Source organism: Leucoraja erinacea, chromosome 9 (assembly GCF_028641065.1).
Source record: "Leucoraja erinacea ecotype New England chromosome 9, Leri_hhj_1, whole genome shotgun sequence".
NCBI lineage: Eukaryota > Metazoa > Chordata > Chondrichthyes > Rajiformes > Rajidae > Leucoraja > Leucoraja erinaceus.
The window spans coordinates 41,510,242-41,530,157 of record NC_073385.1 but is presented as its reverse complement, the minus strand read 5'-3'; the positions used below and the strand labels follow the sequence as shown (position 1 = coordinate 41,530,157).

Here is a 19,916-nt window from a genome sequence, read left to right as displayed (position 1 = left end):
CATATTCTAAGTCCCAATAAATCTTGCCAACTCAGAATTCCCGTGTCCGTTAGTCTACACTGGGTCTTAGGTAATCAAGGACTTAATTTTAAAATTCTCATCCTTTTTTTCCCCCAAAGATGTTGCTCCATCCTATACTCATTATTTCTTCCAGCCTAAAGACCTTTCTGTGCATTGCTGAACATCCTTGATTTCATTGCTTCTCCTGTACTGCACAAACCTTGGATGTCTAGTTCTCAATGTATGCAATTCTTTCCCAAAACCTCTCAATGCTCTTTGAATCTTTACAAAGATCCTCAAATCCTAATTTTTTTAACCAATCTTCTGATCGTTGTCCAATAATATTTATTATAATATTGGTGCAGCGGTAGAGTTGCTGTCTTATAGCGCCAGAGACCCAGGTTCGATTCTGACAATGGGTGCTGTCTGTATGGAGTTTGTACATTCTCCCTGTGACCACGTGGGTTTTCTCCAGTTTCCTCCCACACTAAAAAGACGTACATGTTTGTAGGTTAATTGGCTTCGGTAAAGATTGTAAATGGTCCCGAGTGTGTAGGATAGTTTACGGGGAGATCGTTGGTCTGCATGGACTTGGTGGGCCCAAGGGTCTGTTTCTGTGCTATATCTCTAAACTAAACTAATCATTATCCTGTGAAGTGACTTTGGACATTTTTACTCCTGAATATAATCTTGATCATATAGGAGAGTTAGGAGCTCTGTTACCTGGATTCCAATATTCCAAAATAGTTGCAAGAGCACTGCGGAGAAGCCTAGTCCACGCGACTTGGCTCTTCTCTGCTCTCGCCATGGGAGAGGATACAACCACCTTCAGTGCTTGCAGTGCAGCATTGACCGTTGAAGATATACAGCCATCAAGCCTCCTTACTGCAGTTTCTTTTAAGACTCCTGTGATAAGGTAAAGGACAGTAGGAAGAATAGACACACTCCCTAGAAAAGAAAGAAAGATAAGTCAATATTTCTAAGGAACTGAAAAATTCTCAATTAATTTTCACATAAATCTGTAAAAAACACACTGTTTCTGCATTTTAGAGAACAATGTTGGGGCAGCACACAGTGGCCCAGCTGATAGAGCTTCTGTCTCACAGTGCCAGGTACCCGGGTTCAATCCTGACCTCAGCTGTTTGGCTGCAGATTGTTCATTCTCCCTATGACCCCATAGGTTTCCTCTGGGTGCTATGGTTTCCTTCCACATTGCAAAGATGTGCGGGTTTGTAAGTTAATTGGCCTTTGTAAATTGCCCCGAGTGTGCGATGAGAAATTGGGATAACATAGAACTAGTGCGAACGGGTGATCGACGGTCAGTGGGCCGATGGGCCTGTTTCCAGTCAATACTTCTTCAAGGTAGACACAAAATGCTAGAGTAACTCAGCGGGTCAGGCAGCAGCTCTGGAGAGGTGGAATGGGTGACTTTTCGGGTCGAGACCCTTCTTCAGACTCTTCAATATTTCTTCAATATCGTTTGATTCTTTTCCCCTTTATTTAGGTTTGTACGTAACATCTGACTCCAAGGACAAACATCAATTACCCATTAACAGGATACTACAATTGCTCTAATGATGGATGCATTGAGAGTAATACTTCCTCATTTATGTTTCTTTTCCCCATCATTTAGGCCTTCATAGCACTTACCACACCCATCTGCCAATTATCTGTATCCACCTTCACTTGCCCAGCTTTGCCCCACCCTCACCCATTTCTCTAGCTCCCTCCCTCCCCCCCATTCCACTCCACCATTCTGAAGATGGGTCCTGGCATGAAACATCATGTCCATTCCCTCCACAAATGCTGCCTAACCTACTAAGTTCCTCCAGCACTTTGGTTTTTGTTCATCAATGATTTCCCTTGAATTAAGAATGGAATGGCTGACTCAAGAACTTACAATTGCAAAATGTTTAATTTTAATTAAACAGGCAAGAAATAAACTTGAACAAGACTTAAATAATTATAGAGATACAAGGAACTACAGATGCTAGAATCTTGAGTGAAAGAAAAAGTGCTGGAATAACTCAGGTCAGACAGCATCTTTAGAGGGAATGCACAGAGACTTTTCAGGTCTGGGCACTCCTTCAGACAGATGGGAGTGGGGGGGAGAAAGTTGGAAAAGACTAGGTGACAGAAGAAAGCCTGGCAAGTGATAGGTGGATAGAGGTGAGGAGGGTTTGATTGGGAGATGGGTGGGCAGAGGCTGGAGATTAACAGAAGAGCAAAGGGTGCCAGATAATTGAAAAGTAAAGCCAGAGGGAGGGATATATGTGGAAGAGGACGGGGTGGGGGGGGGGGGGGGAGTGTGTGTCGGGAGAAGAAATAGTTCAAGATCTCGGACGAACTGGCAACCCTGCAAAAATAAGAGAAGATATGAACGGCAATACAAAAGCAAATTATCAATGGCTGAAATGTAGTGGTGAGAAATAAGGGAAGAAATCTAAATTCTGTGAAACAAAATTATTGGAATTAAAACAGCAAATTTCATTTTGCTCCACTTACCTGTTGGAGAACAAACTGTAATGAGTTCAGAGAGAATTCGCAAGGCAGCTACTACTAACTTTGATCCATCCTGGGACAACACCTGAGGTTTTCCAGAACTGCCAAGAGGGGAATCCACGAGTTTAAGGTTTAATTGTGGAATCTGACGAACAAGGATGGAGAGGGTCAACTCCAGTGTTGCAAAGACGAGGGACTTTCCTGGCACAAGCCCACCTGTGTCACTGCCCTCGCCAAATTCTGGTAGTGTCTCTTTCTCAGCCGCACCATCGTCAACTGTGCAGAATTGTAGACAAAACAAAACATTTAACTTAGTTCATTCAGCACCATCATCAACTGTACAGAATAGTAAACAAAACCAAAAATGTAACCTATTTCATTCATAAATTTGACATGCACTAGTAGAACGTTTCTCCCGAATCCTCAAGTGGCAAGTGGGTTTAATCGTTTATAGTACATAAGTTCTGCGATCAGTGCAACGCTCGCTGAAAAGAGTTTCATGTGTTAAAAAAACAGAAGATTCTGGAGATTAGAAGACTCAAAGTGCTGGACTAACTCAGCGGGTCAGACAGCAATCCCTGGAGAACATGGATAGGTGACGTTTCAGATTGGGGCCCACCCAGTCTGAAAAAGGTTTCAAGGTCAGTTTATTGTCACATGTACCAATTAAGGTACGGTGAAATAACAGTCATACTAAAAAAAACAACAAGACACACAACTACATAAAAGATAACATAAACATCCACCACAGCGGATCCCCCACGTTCCTCACTGTGATGGAAGGCAATAAAGGCCAATCTCCTCTTTATTCTCCGGACAGTCAGGACAGTAGAACCATCCGCAGCCGGCGGTCGAAGCCCCCATGTGGGCAATCAAAACTTTCGTGTCGGGGCGGTCGAAACTCCCGCATTGGGGCAGTCAAAACTCCCGCGTCGGGGCTATCAAAACTCGTGCGGCTTGGAGTCCCCGATGTCGGTCTCTACCAGAGACCGTGGGCTCTGCGATGTTAAAGTCTCGCAGGTTCCCAAGGTTGGTGCCCCAAAGACGACCCCCCGACAGGGATCGCAAGGTCCGTGATGGTAAGTCCCGTAGGCTCCTACGATGGAGCTCCCGGTCGATCTTCAGCAAATGCCGCCAACTCCACGATGTTAGGCAGCAGTACGGATGGATATACGATACGGAAAAAAATCGCATCTCCGTCGAGGTAAAATATTAGAAAAAGTTTCATCCAACTACCCCCCACCCCCACACAAAACAATCTATAGAACACTAAAAAAAACCATACATTTAACACATACAAAACAGACACAAAGAAGGAAGGGACAGACAGACTGGTGGAAAGGCAGCCATTGCTGGTGCCACCCAGCATTTTCACAATTTGTCCTTTCTTCTCTCATTATCTCACACATTTTGAATTTTAATCTCTGGCCTATGTTCAACTATCTGCCTGATCATGCGAGGGTTAAAAATAATTTAATATCTTTATTTTTTTCACCAATTCCATGAACACCCACCTGCTGCACTTCTCCGTTTCTCCTTTACATGCTCTTGGGCTGCCCTTATAATCTGTTCCACAACATCAATTGCAGCCAGTTGGATTAACGGGGACTCGCGTGTCACAATCAAGCGATGCAAAACGTTCAGTAATTCTACTCCAAGTTCCTACAATAAAGCATGAAAGGGAATTTATGCTGATGTCACTTTAAGAAATAAACTGAAAAAAGGCCCATTCATTACGCTATTTGAAGGATAACTTACAAGAAAACTTGCATAGACTGTCAAACTATAAACGTACTCATGTGAAACAAAAATCTTCTATTTCACAAAATACAATTAAAAGGAAGCAGGGGCAAAATATTTATTCATGCCTGGGTTTCCGTTATACAGGTAACCAAAGAGGTGATGAAAGCCACAAGCCAAATGTTTATTTAAAAGAAATCCAATGATTCACCTCAAGACTTTACTTAGTAAACATTACGTATTTACATCTTAAATTGAAATTTTCCTCATTTTCACAGGAATTAGAAAAGCATATTCACTGTGCCTCAGTTATTGTGCTGAGATGTGAATGCATGCTATCATTATGTCAAACTAAAAAAACGTAAAGGATTCCTTATAAAGTCCAGCTCTAAAAAAATGATTACAATATGGTAACTGAAAATATTGTAAACTCTGCAATACCTGATCACTTCCAATTTTATAGCGTGGCCAGATCACATCCAGTAGGGAATGCAGTGCTCGCAGGCAGGCTATAATGCTTTCCATCGATGCATCTGGCCTTGGTGAACATAGAAACTCCACACTGATTCCTGCAATTGCAACAGTATAATTAATTTTCTCCCATTCTTAATGTAAACTGTGACATTCTTAGAGTCATACCGCATGGAAACAGGCCCTTTGGGCCAACTTGCCCACATCGACCAACATATCCCATCTACACTAGTCCCACCTGCCTGCATTTGGCCGATATCCCTTTGAACGTGTCCTATCCATGTACCTGCCTAAATGTTTCTTAAACGCTACGATAGTAATTGCCTCAACCACCTCCTCCGGCAGCTCACTCCATGCACCCACCACACTTTGTGTGAAAAAGTTACCCCTCAGGTCCCTATTAAATATCTCCCCTTCACCTTGAACCTATGTCCTCAGATTCTCGATTCCCCTACTCTAGGCAAGAGACTGTGCATCTACCAATCTATCCCTTTCGCAATTGTGTACACCTCTATAAGATTCCTCATCTTTCTGCGCTCCGAGGAATAGAGTCCTAGCCTGCTCAACCTTTCACCTCAGGCCCTAGAGTCCTGCCAACATCCTCGCCAATTTTCTTTGCACCCTTTCCAGCTTTAAGATATTTCCACAGTGCTGTTAGGTTGGGAATTCCAGAATTTTACCAACAATGAAGGATCAGCCACATAATGGTCTGATCATCCATAGAGGAGGGACACACTTCTATTCTCAGGCTGCTCTGTGTCTCCAGATGGTAGAGATTTGGACTTCATGTGCAAGTCCTGTGGAATATCTATATAATGATACAGACTGCAATCATGTTATGCTGTGGAAGACCCAAATATATAGGTGGAAGATTTGGTGCTTATTGCTTTGTTGAGCTTGTCAGGTTTTGGTGAAAGTGGTGTAAGAACAGTGCAGCCCCCAAACCCCTATTCATCAATGGGGACTGTGTGGAAAGGGTCTCAGACTTCAGATCCTGGGCACACACATTACGGAGGATCTCTCCTGGACTACAAACACCACCACAGCAGTCAAGACGGCCCAGCAGCGACTCTACTTTCTGAGGATCCTCAGGAAAAACAACCTGGAGGAGAAGCTGCTGGTGTCCTTCTATCGCTGTTCCATCGAGAGTGTGCTGGCGTACTGTATAACCACATGGTATGCCAGCTGCTCTGCAGCGGACAGGTGAGCCCTTCAAAGGGTCATCAACACCGCACAAAAAATCACTGGCTGCCCACTGCCTTCCCTGAAGGACATCTTCAGCTCTCGTTGCCTTGGCAGGGCAGCCAACATCCTGAAGGACCCTTCCCACCCTGGACACAACCTGTTCCACCTGCTGCCCTCTGGCAGACGGTACAGGTCTTTCAAAACTCGCACAAACAGACTCAGAGACAGCTTCTACCCCATAGCCATACGTGAACTTAACAATGCAAAATAAGGAATAACACCCACATTCAACTGAATGGTTCTACCTCAGCTGCTATTGTTATTTATCTGTAATTTTTTTTTAATATGTATATATTTTTACCTTTTCTTATATATTTAAAATTGCTCTTGTGAATCGCACCATGGGATTGACTTTTAAATTTTGTTGTACCATGTGTAATGACAATAAAGAGATTCATTCAGATTCATTCATTCATTCAAGGAATCAGAGGTGAACAGTTTTTCATTGAGTCCCTTGTAAACACAATTTTCATGCAATTAATCCAGTTAAATGTCCGGTTGATGATGCCTTTCAGGAAACCGAGTAGGGTATTTGCCAATGATAAAGCTCAAGGTAATCAAGGGGCGATATCTGAATTCTCCCATACTGAAGGTACTCATTGTGTGGCACAAACTTCAGATGCCATTTATTATTAGCCCAAGACCAAATGGTGTACAGATCAACCTGCATGTGGGCAAGGATGTCCTCTTGAAAAACAAAGTAAAATTGAATTTTGTCTATCACAGTGAAAACCTTTATCTGCTGAAATTACCAAGGAACTCTCAAATGAATAATGACTACTTGGATGGGATGCTTATGTCCAGCAACCATCACCCTGCGAGTTGCAGTGATGCTACAATACTAAAATGGGCCCTTTGCACTGAACTCACATGATACAACAATGGCATTTACCTCTAAAGTTTGTAAAGCAACTCTTTTGGCAGATTCAGGAATTGATATTTTTTAAAGGAAGTAGATCTTGCAATTGGTGCACAACTTTTTTTCTCTCCACAGAGGACATGGCCAACAATAAGGGAAGAAATACCACCAATGTATATATTTGTCTAATATTCGTCATCATGTGTTCATTTCTGATCCTGACTACGGGTGCTGTCTGTACAGAGTCTGTACGTTCTCCCTGTGGCCACGTGGTTTTTTTTCCTGGTGCTCCGGTTTCCTACTCCAAAGACGTACAGGGTTGTAGGTTATTTGGCTTGGGTAAAATTGTAAATTGTCCCTAGTGTGTAGGATAGTACTCTGCACGGGATGATCACTGGTCAGCGTGGACAGGGTGGGCCAAAGGGCCTGTTTCTGCACTGTATCTCGAAAGAAAGGAAAATGCATGTTTTACATATATATATCAATTCCACTTAAAGAGAAAAATTCATTGACTGACCTAGAATAAGGTGGAATCTATCCGAGTTGACATCCTCTGGAGACTTGACCGCATTTGTTAAAGTGGATTCGTGGCCTAGCATTGTTGGAGTTACAGGTCGAGATAGAGAAGAAGTGTCCTCATCTGGATCAATCAGTACAAAGTCTGTACTGTTCAGCCACAATGCAGTGGCTTGTAGGATAGGAGCCCAAGAATTACAATAATGAGGCCTTGCACTCTCAATGGTTTCTGAAGTATAGAAGGAACCACCTAGTCATAGAAATAAAAAAAATGTTTGATTAATACTCGAGTCTCAGAATTGCTAGCTTAACGAAAAAAACTTATTGGAAATGACATTCGATTAGATATTTCTCAATTATATTGGCAAGAATTCATAGTTCAACAAGATTAATGCTCTTAAAAAGATTTTTTTCAACTTTTGTAATGACTCAATCATTATGTCCAACATTGAGCCACCACAATCAGACTGGACTGGTGAGTTAATTGAGTGGAGAACTTAGTTATCTCTGGAGTATGTGGTGAGACAAAACTTCATCGACTATGTACTCTCACAGCACCATTAAAGCCAGACAGAAATCAAATTCATGAAGCACTGATGCAATTGGTAAACTGCCAAAATAGATTTCAAGAGATAGTTCTGTTCGGCATACCTTAAGAGTTGAGTGCATCTCATTTAGTTGACATGCTGATATCACATGATATTGCATGTTGATATCATATCTGTCTTTGTAGACAGAAGGAACCACAGAAGCTGGTTTACAAAAAAGAAACAAAGTGTTGGAGTAGCTCAGTGAATCAGGCATCTTTGGACCCGACAATCTAAAAAAAAAAAAATCACTTCACCTGTATCCACCCCTCACCTGCCAATTTTTGTCCTGCCCCAACATTTTTTTCAGCTTTCTCCCTCCCCAACCTTGACTACAATCAAGCTGAAGAATCCCTACCCAAAACATCACCTATCTATGTTCTCCAAAGATACTGCCTGACCCGCTGAGTTACTCCAGCAATTTGCAACCTTTTAAATTTACATCGATGGTGAAGTATAAACAAAATTATGAATGTCAACATTTTTACCTCCAGCTGGAAGTTGACTGTTGTATTCTGGAGACAAGGTGAGAAGGGCATGGTCTTGCAGTACAGACAGCCAAAGTTTACTCAGTGTTCCTAGTTCAGCCTGGACTAAAGTGAGAAGACCATCCACAGCGGTAACTGCATCCTGAGAGACCTCAGCTGCAGAACTTTCAATCTTCAAGAACTGCTTTTGCCTTGGCATGTGCATTTTTTGCCTTTCAACTGTTACAATATAAACCTGGCAGGAAATATATAAATGCTAATTAAGCAAATACGCTTAGTGGAATATAATCTTCTTGAAGCCATACTTAACCATCAGAAAGCTTAAATGTCTCATTACAGAATAAACTATTATCAGAATACTTAAAGATATTTTGTCAGAGTCATACATCATGGAAACAGCCCCAGCAGCTCAACTTACCCACACCGACCAACATGTCCCAACGACACTAGTCCCATCTGCCTGCATTTGGCCCATATCACTCTAACCCTATCCTGTCCCAGTACCTGTCTAAATGTTTCATAAACATTGCAACAGTACCTGCCTCAACTACCTCCTCGGGCAACTTGTTCCAAATTACCACCACCCTTTGTGTAAAAAGGTTAGCCCTCAGGTTCCTATTAAATCTTTCCCCCCTCACCTTAAACCTATGTCCTCTGGTTCTAGATTCCCCTACTCTGGGCAAGAGACTCTGTGCATTTACCCAATCTTTTCCTCTCAAGATTTTGTACTCATTCTTGTATCCTATCCTATCCGTGTACCTGTCCTAAGCTATCCATGTACCAGTCCTATGCTATCAATGTACCCGCCCTATCCTAGCCATGTACCTGTTCTCAACTGCCCTGTTGCAGTTTCTCCACCCTTCCTCCTCAACAGTTGATTATGTTTAAATATTAATGCCCATTTCCAGAATTAAGCTCAATTTACGTTTCCAAAGCCAATTACTATGTTGTCTCGATTCCAGTGCCATTTTACCGTTATTAACATTATTAATAGATATTTTTATTACTTTATAGCAAATCGCTCCCTAAAACTGATGATTTTTTCCTAGCTAAATACTGTTCTAATTATATTATTTGCCCAGTTCTTTAATTATTCCTATACCACCACCCAAATCATTCTAAAACCTTGATACTGAAACCAGGTCTTCTCACTTCTTTTGATCGCTTGTCATTTCTAACTCTTCATAAAGATCCACTTCCAAGATTTATGAGTAATGTTACGAAAGATCCTCTACAATAAGCTAAAAAGAGTGTTTTGTAAAACATGCTAACAACTGAAGCAGCTCTTGTATATGCATGAACTAATCAGATTAAGGCATAAAATTGTAAGTAGGCTAATACATTTGCAAAATCCGTTCAACAAATCAAAACAAATTTCAAATTTAATTATTCACAAATTCCACCAATTTCATATGGTTAAAATTCCACTCATGCATTGGGTTTCTTTTATACATTTATACAATGTTCACCCATTTATGTAATGAAAATGTACACGATTTAGGCGGCATTGATGAATCAGAACAGGGCATCTTTCGTAATATCTAATGCATATTGTCGTCTGGAGTCCAAAAATACAATATTGTATCATTTCCAGAGCAGAATTTTTTTAATTTATTATTAGGCTAGTTAAGTTTTTCAAATATTGATGACAAACTTGCAATTAAAATTAAACAAATTCATCAATTTTAATAACGCCTCACTAATGACAGATTACCAATAATTTACATATCATTTAAGGCAATGATACCAATTATGTTCTAATTTTTTTAAATAATTTTAATGGCGGAGAAAGGGTCGATGGAGTTTAATCTAAGTAAGGTTACGTGTTGCACTTTGGGAGGTCATATTTAGGGGGAAAATATACAATTAATTTCATGATCCGTAACAATCGTGATGTACAGAAATATTTTGGGATCCAAGTCCTGAAAATAGCAACACAACTAAACAGAGTAGAAAAGGTGGCATACGGTTTGCTTGTTTTCATAAGTTGGTGCATTGAGTACTGAGTCACAAGGTGCTGTCTGCATGGAGTTTGTATGTTCTCCCTTTGGCCGAATAGGTTTTCTTCGGGTGCTCCAGTTTTCTCCCACTCCCAAAGATGTGCAGTTTCGTAGGTTAATTGGCTTCTTAAATTGTAAATAGTCCCTAGTGTGTAGGATAATGTTAGTGTATGGGATGATCTCTGTTCGGCGCAGACTTGGTAGGCCGAAGGGCCTGCTTCCACGCTGTGTTTTAAAAGACTAAACGCCAAATGGCTTAATTCTACTCCTTGGAATTATGAACATAAGGATATGCAGGAATGGGAGAATATGGATTACGTGCAGGGAGACAAGAGTTGGTCTTGGCATCATGTTTGGCACAAACATTGTGGGCCGAAGGACCTGTTCTTGATTCTTGTTCTAATTTCAGGTTCATTATTTTTGATTTTTTTTTAACATACTTCAATGCTTCTGAATTTACAGACATTCAAAACATTCTTTCTGTTGAAAGTACCTGAGTGCCCTCCATAAAGACCCATCATTTATTTATTTGCCCCTGTACTCCACAATTTGAGATTTGTAATAGAAAAAAAATCACCTGTGGTTAAAGTGCACATTGACAGATTTTATTAAGGGCCATTATTATACATTTTGGTTTCACCATGTAGAAATGATAGCTGTGTTTATACATGCCCCCCCCCCCCTCCCCCACAGCTGATGATGTGGCCCATAATGTTTGGGCCACATGGCTTCACAGGTCTTTGGTATGTTTAATTGCCTCCTTAATGCAGGTATAAGAGAGCTCTCAGCACCTAATCTTTCCTCCAGTCTTTCCATCACATTTGCAAACTTCTTTCCATCACATTTGGAAACTTTTATTGCTGTTTATCAACATGAAGAACAAATGTGTGCCAATGAAAGTCAAAGAAGTCATCATGAGACTGAGAAACAAGAATAAATCTGTTAGAGACATCAGCCAAACCTTATGCATACCAAAATCAACATCATTAACAAGAAAGAGAGCACTGGTGAGCTTACTAATCGCAAAGGGACTGGCAGGTCAAGGAAGACCTCCACAGCTGATGACAGAAGAATTCACTCGATAATAAAGAAAAATCCCCAAACACCTCTCCGAAAGTTCAGAAACACTCTTCAGGAGTCAGGTGTGGATTTGTCAATGACCACTGTCCGCAGAAGACTTCATGAACAGAAATACAGAGGCTACACTGCAAGATGCAAACCACTGGTTAGCCGCAAAGATAGGATGGCCAGGTTACAATTTGCCAAGAAGTACTTAAAAGAACTACTGCAGTTCTGGAAAAAGGTCTTGTGGACAGATATGAAGATCAACTTATATCAGAGTGATAGCAAGAGTAAAGTATGGAGGAGAGAAGGAACTGCCCAAGATCCAAAGCATACCGCCTCATCTGTGAAACACGGTGGTGGGGGTGTTATGGCCTGGGCATGTATGGCTGCTGAAGGTACTGGCTCACTTATTTTCATTGATGAATCAACTGCTGATGGTAGTAGCATAATGAATTCTGAAGTGTATAGACACATCCTATCAGCCCAGTTCAAACAAATGCCTCAAAACCCATTGGCCGGCGGTTCATTCTACAGCAAGACAATGATCCCAAACATACTGCTAAAGCAACAAAGGGGTTCTTCAAGGCAAAAAAAAAGATCAATTCTTGAGTGGCCAAGTCAATCACCCGATCTGAACCCAATTGAGCATGCCTTTTATATGCTGAAGAGAAAACTGAAGGGGACTAGCCCCCAAAACAAGCATAAGCTAAAGATGGCTGCAATATAGGCCTGGCAGAGCATCACCAGAGAAGACACCATGCAAATGGTGATGTCCATGAATCGCAGACTTCAAGCAGTCATTGCATGCAAAGGATTTGCAACAAAATACTAAACATGACTACTTTCATTTACATGACATTGCTGTGTCACAAACATTATGGTGCCCTGAAATGGGGGGGGACTATATAGAAACACTGCTGTAATTGCTACATGGTGGAACCAAAATGTATAAAAATGACCTTTATTAAAATCTGACAATGTGCATTTTCACCACATGTGATTTTTCTATTACAAATGTCAAATTGTGGAGTAAAGAGGCAAATAAATAAATAATGGGTCTTTGTCCCAAACATTATGGAGGGCACTCTGATAGTGAACCAAGATTGGCTCGACTTTTCCCGACATCAAAATGATTTTATACTGATTGTATTGGCGGGACCTATTCTACTTTCCCACACATTGCTTACCCTGCCCCCACTCCACCCACTGCCCTAATTTCCCACCCTACCATCTCCCTCAAAAAATGAGATTGACATCAATAGAACATTAATCATGGTTTGGAGTGACTTTCGGAAAGAAGTATAAACTTGGACACCCTGATAAGGACAGATCATTCAATAGCAAGCTGTCTAGGTCATCTTGACCTTCACTTTGAGCTTTTAGTAACATATATAATTGATATGTTTTTCCATAACCAGGCTAAATTAAAGTGCTTCTTGGTACTAAATGACGCATACCTCTGCCCACGCTTTAAGAACAGCTACAATCTCCATGGTTGAGGTACTTTCATTGTAGAGCTGATTCAGTGCTTCCTTGCCAGCTTGTACTTTAGTCAAGGATGTTGCTAGCAGCTGATGAACTCTTCGAAGATCATTTAGGTCACTCACAACTCCACTTCCAATCCAGGCGCTGCAAACCTAATGGAGAATTTAAGAGAAAAAGTCTCCAATTTAAACAAATTGTTTCACTTTTTAAAACAAATTCAATAGACCACACATTGAATGCCAATTTGTTAATCATTCGTGGCTGAAGAGAGGCACTGTCTGACAGCAATTTAATTCAAAACATCCCACATTTACACATTATATCAGCCAAGTGCTGCTGACTTACTCCAGCATGTTGTGTCTATCTTATGCATGTTCCCGTGCTCTGTTCAATTTTATTTTTGAATTTTTGATCTATGGATAAATGTGGTTCAACAATTACTTCTCAATTTAACTTGGGACTATGCTGAATCTATTCACATACATAGGTATTTGATGGGTGTGGGTCTATACTCAGTAATTGAATAGGGTCTCTCTATATTGCCAGATCATAAGGGCAGTGAGGCAAAATGCAGAAACTATTGAGAATTACGTAGCACAGCACAGATCTGGAAGATACAAGAACCTCTAAGTCTAAAAATATGACGGTACACAAAAATGCTGGAGAAACTCAGCGGGTGCAGCAGCATCTATGGAGCGAAGGAGATAGGCAACGTTTTGGGCCGAAACCCTTCTTCCTGAGGGATTAAAAATATGACGGTTTGACCACCTGACCATTTGAGAGACATACCAAAATAATTTAAGCAGCTTTCCCAACAATGGCCAAATAATACATCAAAATGACAAGTCATGCCCTGTTGAAATTTAATCTCAGCAGAAAATATATGAAGTACACCACAATGATAAGATTACATGATGCACTAAGATCAAGTTTACCCCTGGACTATATAAAGATTTTAGAAAGATGATATGACATAACCGTTACATACAAGTCACTTGATCAGAGGTGAGGAGATGACTTAACAGTAAACAAGTGAAGCACTTACTTGGCATGCCTTGGCAGTAACATCAGGCGGTGTGTCAGGGGTGAAAGCAGGCCTCAGTGCTGCTCCAACCTGCAAACCAAATTAGAAGGGCATGACCATATTTCCTTTCTATTGAAAAGCAATACAATTAATTACAACTCAAATACATTTGAAGGGAGAAGCCAGCCCCTGCTTGTCACCCAAGGACCAGAGAATGGAGGAAGCCGGCAACGGCAGATGCAAGAGCCGGTGACAGTGAACCGGGGTCTTATCTTCCGTGCCCACAAGGTCGGCTGCGGGAGGCGCCCCTAGGGCACAAAGGCTGAAGGTGACCGGGCAAAGAGAGGGACAACGGTTTGCTGGACGATCCGGATGGAGATGACGGCTGGATCCCCTGCAGCAGTCTGGGGCTCGTCTGGATTGGGCAATGCTCCAGAACACAGACTGGACTTTGAAAATCTGGCAACTCTTGTATGCATCAGGTGGTGTACATGGCAGCTTAGTCAACAGTCTGTCTCGTCTTGTTCTTATTTTTGCTGCTTTGGTCAGTGTTTACTTGTATGTTTTTTGTGTACTTTTAGTTCTTGTATTATGTGGGTGTGTGTGTGGGGGGGCGGGGGTGGGGGGGGGAACATCTTTATCTCTTTCCTTGACAGGGATGCGACTCTTTCATCATATCTCCGTCTGCACTGCAGCTTTAATATCGTGGAGCTGGTGCTTTGGTCGCCCCGACTGTGGAAGTTTCAATTGCCCCAACCGCAGGAGAAAAGGAGGAAAGAAGGTATAAATTATTTGCCTTCCGTCACGGTGAGGAATGTGAGGTCGCAGAAAAAACAAGATGGACGTGCTGCCTGCACTGGTGAGGACTCTGTGGGAGTGCCGCGAGTGCAGTGATCTCGGTGTTTTGCGGGGACATGGCTCCATGAGGACATCACGGAGACTAGTGTGAGTGTGGGCGGCTTTCTGATTGTTCGGGCAGATAGGGACTACAGAGTGACAGCGGTCGGAACAACTCTGGTCACATCACTGTGAAGGAGTGTGCCTGTGGCCCAGACATTGAACTGATGGCTATGGGTCTTTGCTTATGCTGCGTGCCCTGGGGATTCTCACACGCCATAGTGGTGGCTGTTTAAGTCTATGTTTAATTTTTATGTGGTTATGTTGCTTTTTTGTATGACTGTTGGCAAATCAAATTCCTTGCATGTTTACATACTTGGCTAATAAATTAATTCCAATTACAATGCAGTCTCAGTTGACTATTTCTATGCTTTTTCTACTAACCAGGGATTATGCTTAGGTGTGGCAACACTTTACTGAACTGTTTGCAAAAAAAGAATTTCATTGTACATATGTACATGTGACAATAAAGAACCATTGACCAGGCAAATTAATTCCAATGTTTACACCGCTGTGATCGCACAAAGAATCAATGGATTCTTCTCAAAACGACCAGATGAACAGATGGCACAATATGGGTGGCACAGTGGAACAGCAGTACAGTTGCTGCCTTACAGTGCCATGGTTCAATCTTGACTATGGGTGCTGTTTATATGGAGCTTGTACATTCTCCTTGTGACCGAGTGGGTTTTCACCAGGTGCTTCGGCTTCCCCCCACACTTCAAACATGTGCATTTTTTTACGTTAATTGGCTTCTGCAAAATTGTAAATTATCCTCGTGTGTAGGATAATGCTAGTGTATGGAGTGATCGCTGGTTGGTACAGACCTGGTGAGCCAAAGGGCCTGCTTCAGCGCTGTCTCTAAAGTCTAAAGTAAAATAGGTACAATTTATGGTGAAGAACTTTCTTACTCACATTTGCTTGATACTGTTCGAGGATCACATGACCAGGAAACTCTGGCTCAGGGACATGCGCAAACTTCCTGATGATGATCAGTAACATTTCAAGGCCAGACAATCGCAATGCATTACTGTGATCCGTGGCAGCCATGAAAGCCACGCGAATTAAATCCGCAAGATGCACCACTAAGAAATCACCTGCAAAATAAATGTTAAAAACTGTGAGCTTTTTAAGACCTATCCAGGTGAACCCTATCTACTTTTATGTTAAACTAGCGAAAGGCACTATTTCCCAGAATAAGCTTAGAGTATAGATGTTGGGAGGTCACGTTGCAGTTATACAAGATGTTAGTGAGGCCACATTTAGAGTTGTGTTCAGTTTTGAGCACCATATTATAGGAAAGATGTTGTCAAGCTGGAAAGGGTGCAGAGAAGATTTACGAGGATGATGTCAGGACTTGAGGGCCTGAGCTATAGGGAGAGGTTGAGAAGGCTAGGACTCTATTCTTTGGAGCACAGCAGGGTGAGGAATGATCTCGTAGAGGTGTACAAAATCACGAGAGGAATAGATCGGGTAAACGCACAGTCTCTTGCCCAGTGGAGGAATCGAGAACCAGAGGATGTCGGCTCAAGGTGAGGGGGAGAGATTTAATAGGAACCCAAGGTACAACTTTTTTGTTTACACAAAGGCTGATGGGTGTATGGACCAAGCAACCGGAGGTGGTAGTTGAGTTGAAGCAGGTACCATCAAAGATCCTATAGTGGAGCAAGATGGACCACTCCTTCCAAATGCAATGGGCTGACGTGTAGTACGCAACGGAGCGGAACATGGTCCTTTTTTTCATCCATTTCAGTAACCCGACCTGACTCGCAGTGTAATCAACGTTGCGGGGGAACAGTTTGTATTAATAAATTATAATTCTGAAAAGGAGAAGATTTTTACCCGATAACTTTTATTTTTACGAGGATGTTTCTGTAACCGGCTTCCGTCTCTGCACTAGTATCTTTGCTCCGCTATGGGATCTTGGGTGAGGAGACGGAAGCCGGTTACGGAAATGGGGCCGAAAATTACCCATGAATCTGCCCATGACCGTACTACGTCTTTTTCATCGAGTGATCTATCTTGCTTGCTATAGGATCTTTGGGTACCATCACGACGTTTAGGAAACATTTAGACAGGTGCATGGATAGGACAGGTTTAGAGGGATTTGAGCCAAATGTAGGCAGGTGAGACAAGTATAGATGGGGCATGTTGGCTGGTATGGGCAAGTTGGGCTGAAGGGTCTATTTCATGCCTTATGACTGCGCTGCACCTTCTTTCCACCCATCAGAGACTGAATGTTTCAGCTCCCTCAGTCACTTACTCAGAGTGCGCTTTATCCTCCTTTCCTGAGTTACAGCCACATCTAAAGGAGTAGCATCAATCTTCTCGCACTGGGTGATAATTCGACATACACATTCTGCTGCAAATACCCTGGTCGGCCAGCGTGGTGGAATCGCTGGTCGGAACTGGTCATCTTTGTTGGTAGTGAATATAGTTTCATCATCTCCCCTTTCATCCTCCTCTTCCTGAGTCGTGTCTACTGGACGGTTGGTTGTGAAGTCTGAGAGAGAGATGAACAGATTTTAGAAACGGTTTAAAGAAATACTTTATCATTAATTGATAAGTAAAAATAAATTATTGCAGCAAATAAGAGAAAAGATAGTTAACAGTTAAATCTGAAGTGATTTACATATCATCATTTGAAATATTTTAACACAATGCTGATGTTACACACAAACGTAACTTTCAAATGGAGCTCTCAAATTCAAATCACCCGAGAGCTGAAAATGGAGATCAGATACCTTCACTATGAGAAAGCAAAATTTGGAAAATCATTCCTGCTTTTCCTAATCTTAACTGGTTGGTGCAAATCTGCATGGCATGACATTGAGAGGTATGGTCTAGGGTAAAATTAAATCAAATAGATGACAGTGGCCAATATAAACTCGATGCAAGCCCAAATACCCATGTTTATTCTGACTTTTTGAAGAACATCACAAATTAAAACGTACTAGTGAATCATTAAAAACAAATCATTCTGATGTGGATGTACAGGTGCACAACCTTTTATCCGAAAGCCTTGGGACCAGACACTTCTCGGATTTCGGGATTTTTCGGTTTTCCAAACAGAAGGTTTTTAGCGTAGGTTTTAACATGTGGCTCAGTGGTAGAGTGCTCGGCTCGTGGCCGCAAGGTCGCGAGTTTGCGCCTCGATCCCGGCAGTTACCCGGTCAGGGCCGGCCTTTAGCCGATAGGACCTATTTCTCCCAATTGGGCCCCGCGCCTAAGGGGGCCCCGCGCTAGAGTAATCAAATCAGTTGGAGCAAAGATCTTATAGCGCGCAAGATGGTCCACTCCTGCGAAATACAATGAACTGACGCGTAGTCCGCACCGGAGCGTAACCTCCGTCATTTCAGTAACCCCGACCCGACTTCAGTTATGCCTCTCGCAGCGTTGCGGGGGAACAGTTAAGGTGTAGTTAAATGTTTTAAAAGGCTGCAGTAAATCAGCGGATCCGGCTGCATCTCTGATGAGGAATACATGATAATAGGAGGAAATAGGTGATATTTCGGGTCGACTTTTTCTATAGGGTGATTTCACGAAAGGTCACTGGAGCGTAGATCCGCACCCACGTGACCGAAAATCTCAAGTGGAGGACATGCTAGACATCCGGTACATGTTAGTGGATGGGAAAACACGTACTTTCCCACCCGTTAAAAACATAGAAAACGGCCAGGTTTTGATCTGCAATTTATTGTGCCAGTCGGGGTGACCGTGAGGCACAGCTACCTAGATTTACAGTAAAAAAAAAAGATAGAAACTAAGGTAAATTAAAGAGGGAGCTGAAGGTGCCAATCCAGCGGAAGTGAACAGCGAACATTTGCCGTGGAGATTTAAAAGTCCAAAATATCGGGAATTATCGCGTTTGCTCGCTGAATTTCATCAAAAGTAGGGCATTATTGACTTACTTTTGATGAAATTCAGCGAGCAAACGCGATAATTCCCGATATTTTGGACCTTTAAATCTCCATGGCAAATGTCCGCTGTTCACTTCAGCTGGATTGGCACCTTCAGCTCCCTCTTTAATTTACCTTAGTTTCTGTCTTTTTTTTTAACTGTAAATCTAGGAAGCTGTGCCTCACGGTCACCCCGACTGGCACAATAAATTGCAGATCAAAACCTGGCCATTTTCTATGTTTTTAACGGGTGGGAAAGTGCGTGTTTTCCCATCCACTAACATGTACCGGATGTCTAGCATGTCCTCCACTTGAGATTTTCGGTCACGTGGGTGCGGATCTACGCTCCAGTGACCTTTCGTGAAATCACCCTATAGCTGCCATGAGGGGAGAAGCGCCGGCACCAAGAGCGAGCGAAAGCGTGGACGGACGGACGAATGCAACGTTCATAGAGCGGCGTTGGTAGACATTTCGGGTCGAGACCCTTCTTCTGTCTGATAGTCAAGGGAAAGGGAAACGGGAGATAGCAGCATATCTTCCATTCACTTGTCCTTAGTACCATCCATAGCTCTTGCTCCTCTTTCCCCTGATTCAGTCACAAGTGGGGTCTCGACCCGAAATGTCACCTACAAAGATCTTTGGTCACCTATTCCGACCTATGATCATTGCTTTTGTCTGTTCTGTCCGCGCGTTCGCTCGCTCTTAGTGCCGGCGTTTCTCCCCTCAGACTCCGCCAAACAAACACGCAAACACACACACACACACACACACAGCATGTCCGGCAGATCGCTGCGGGCCGAGAGAGAGTAGAGAGGTAGAGGGGGAAGAAAGGGGTAGATGGGGGAGGGGGGTGTGAGGGGGAATGGAGAAGGGGGAGGTGCCCTCACGCTCCCGGGGCAGCTCTCCCGTCCCTCTAGTCGCCGTGCTTTTCCAGGACCAAAAATGTCCGATTTTCAGAGCTTTTCGGGTTCCGGAATTTCGGATAAAAGGTTGTACACCTGTAATAAGCTTGGCCAACATGACAAGGCACGACTTGAAGCTAGATCCTTTGACAGTATATGTGTATCTAAGCAAATTCCAAGCAGCCTTGCAGGGCCCTGTGGGCTTGGGTTGTGTAGCCAGGCCAGGTAGCCAATGC

General features: G+C 42.5%; 1 protein-coding gene across 1 annotated transcript in view; it reads right to left on the bottom strand.

Annotated features, from left to right (window-relative positions):
• heatr5a (HEAT repeat containing 5a) overlaps nucleotides 1-19,916 on the bottom strand; it is an 82,085-nt gene that overhangs the window by 7,529 nt on the left and 54,640 nt on the right. Inside the window, 10 exon segments of the mRNA XM_055640652.1 lie at nucleotides 724-948; nucleotides 2,506-2,778; nucleotides 4,017-4,164; nucleotides 4,684-4,811; nucleotides 7,335-7,583; nucleotides 8,409-8,643; nucleotides 12,931-13,110; nucleotides 14,004-14,072; nucleotides 15,795-15,976; nucleotides 17,143-17,382. Of these exon segments, the coding sequence (XP_055496627.1) occupies nucleotides 724-948; nucleotides 2,506-2,778; nucleotides 4,017-4,164; nucleotides 4,684-4,811; nucleotides 7,335-7,583; nucleotides 8,409-8,643; nucleotides 12,931-13,110; nucleotides 14,004-14,072; nucleotides 15,795-15,976; nucleotides 17,143-17,382 (1,929 nt within the window).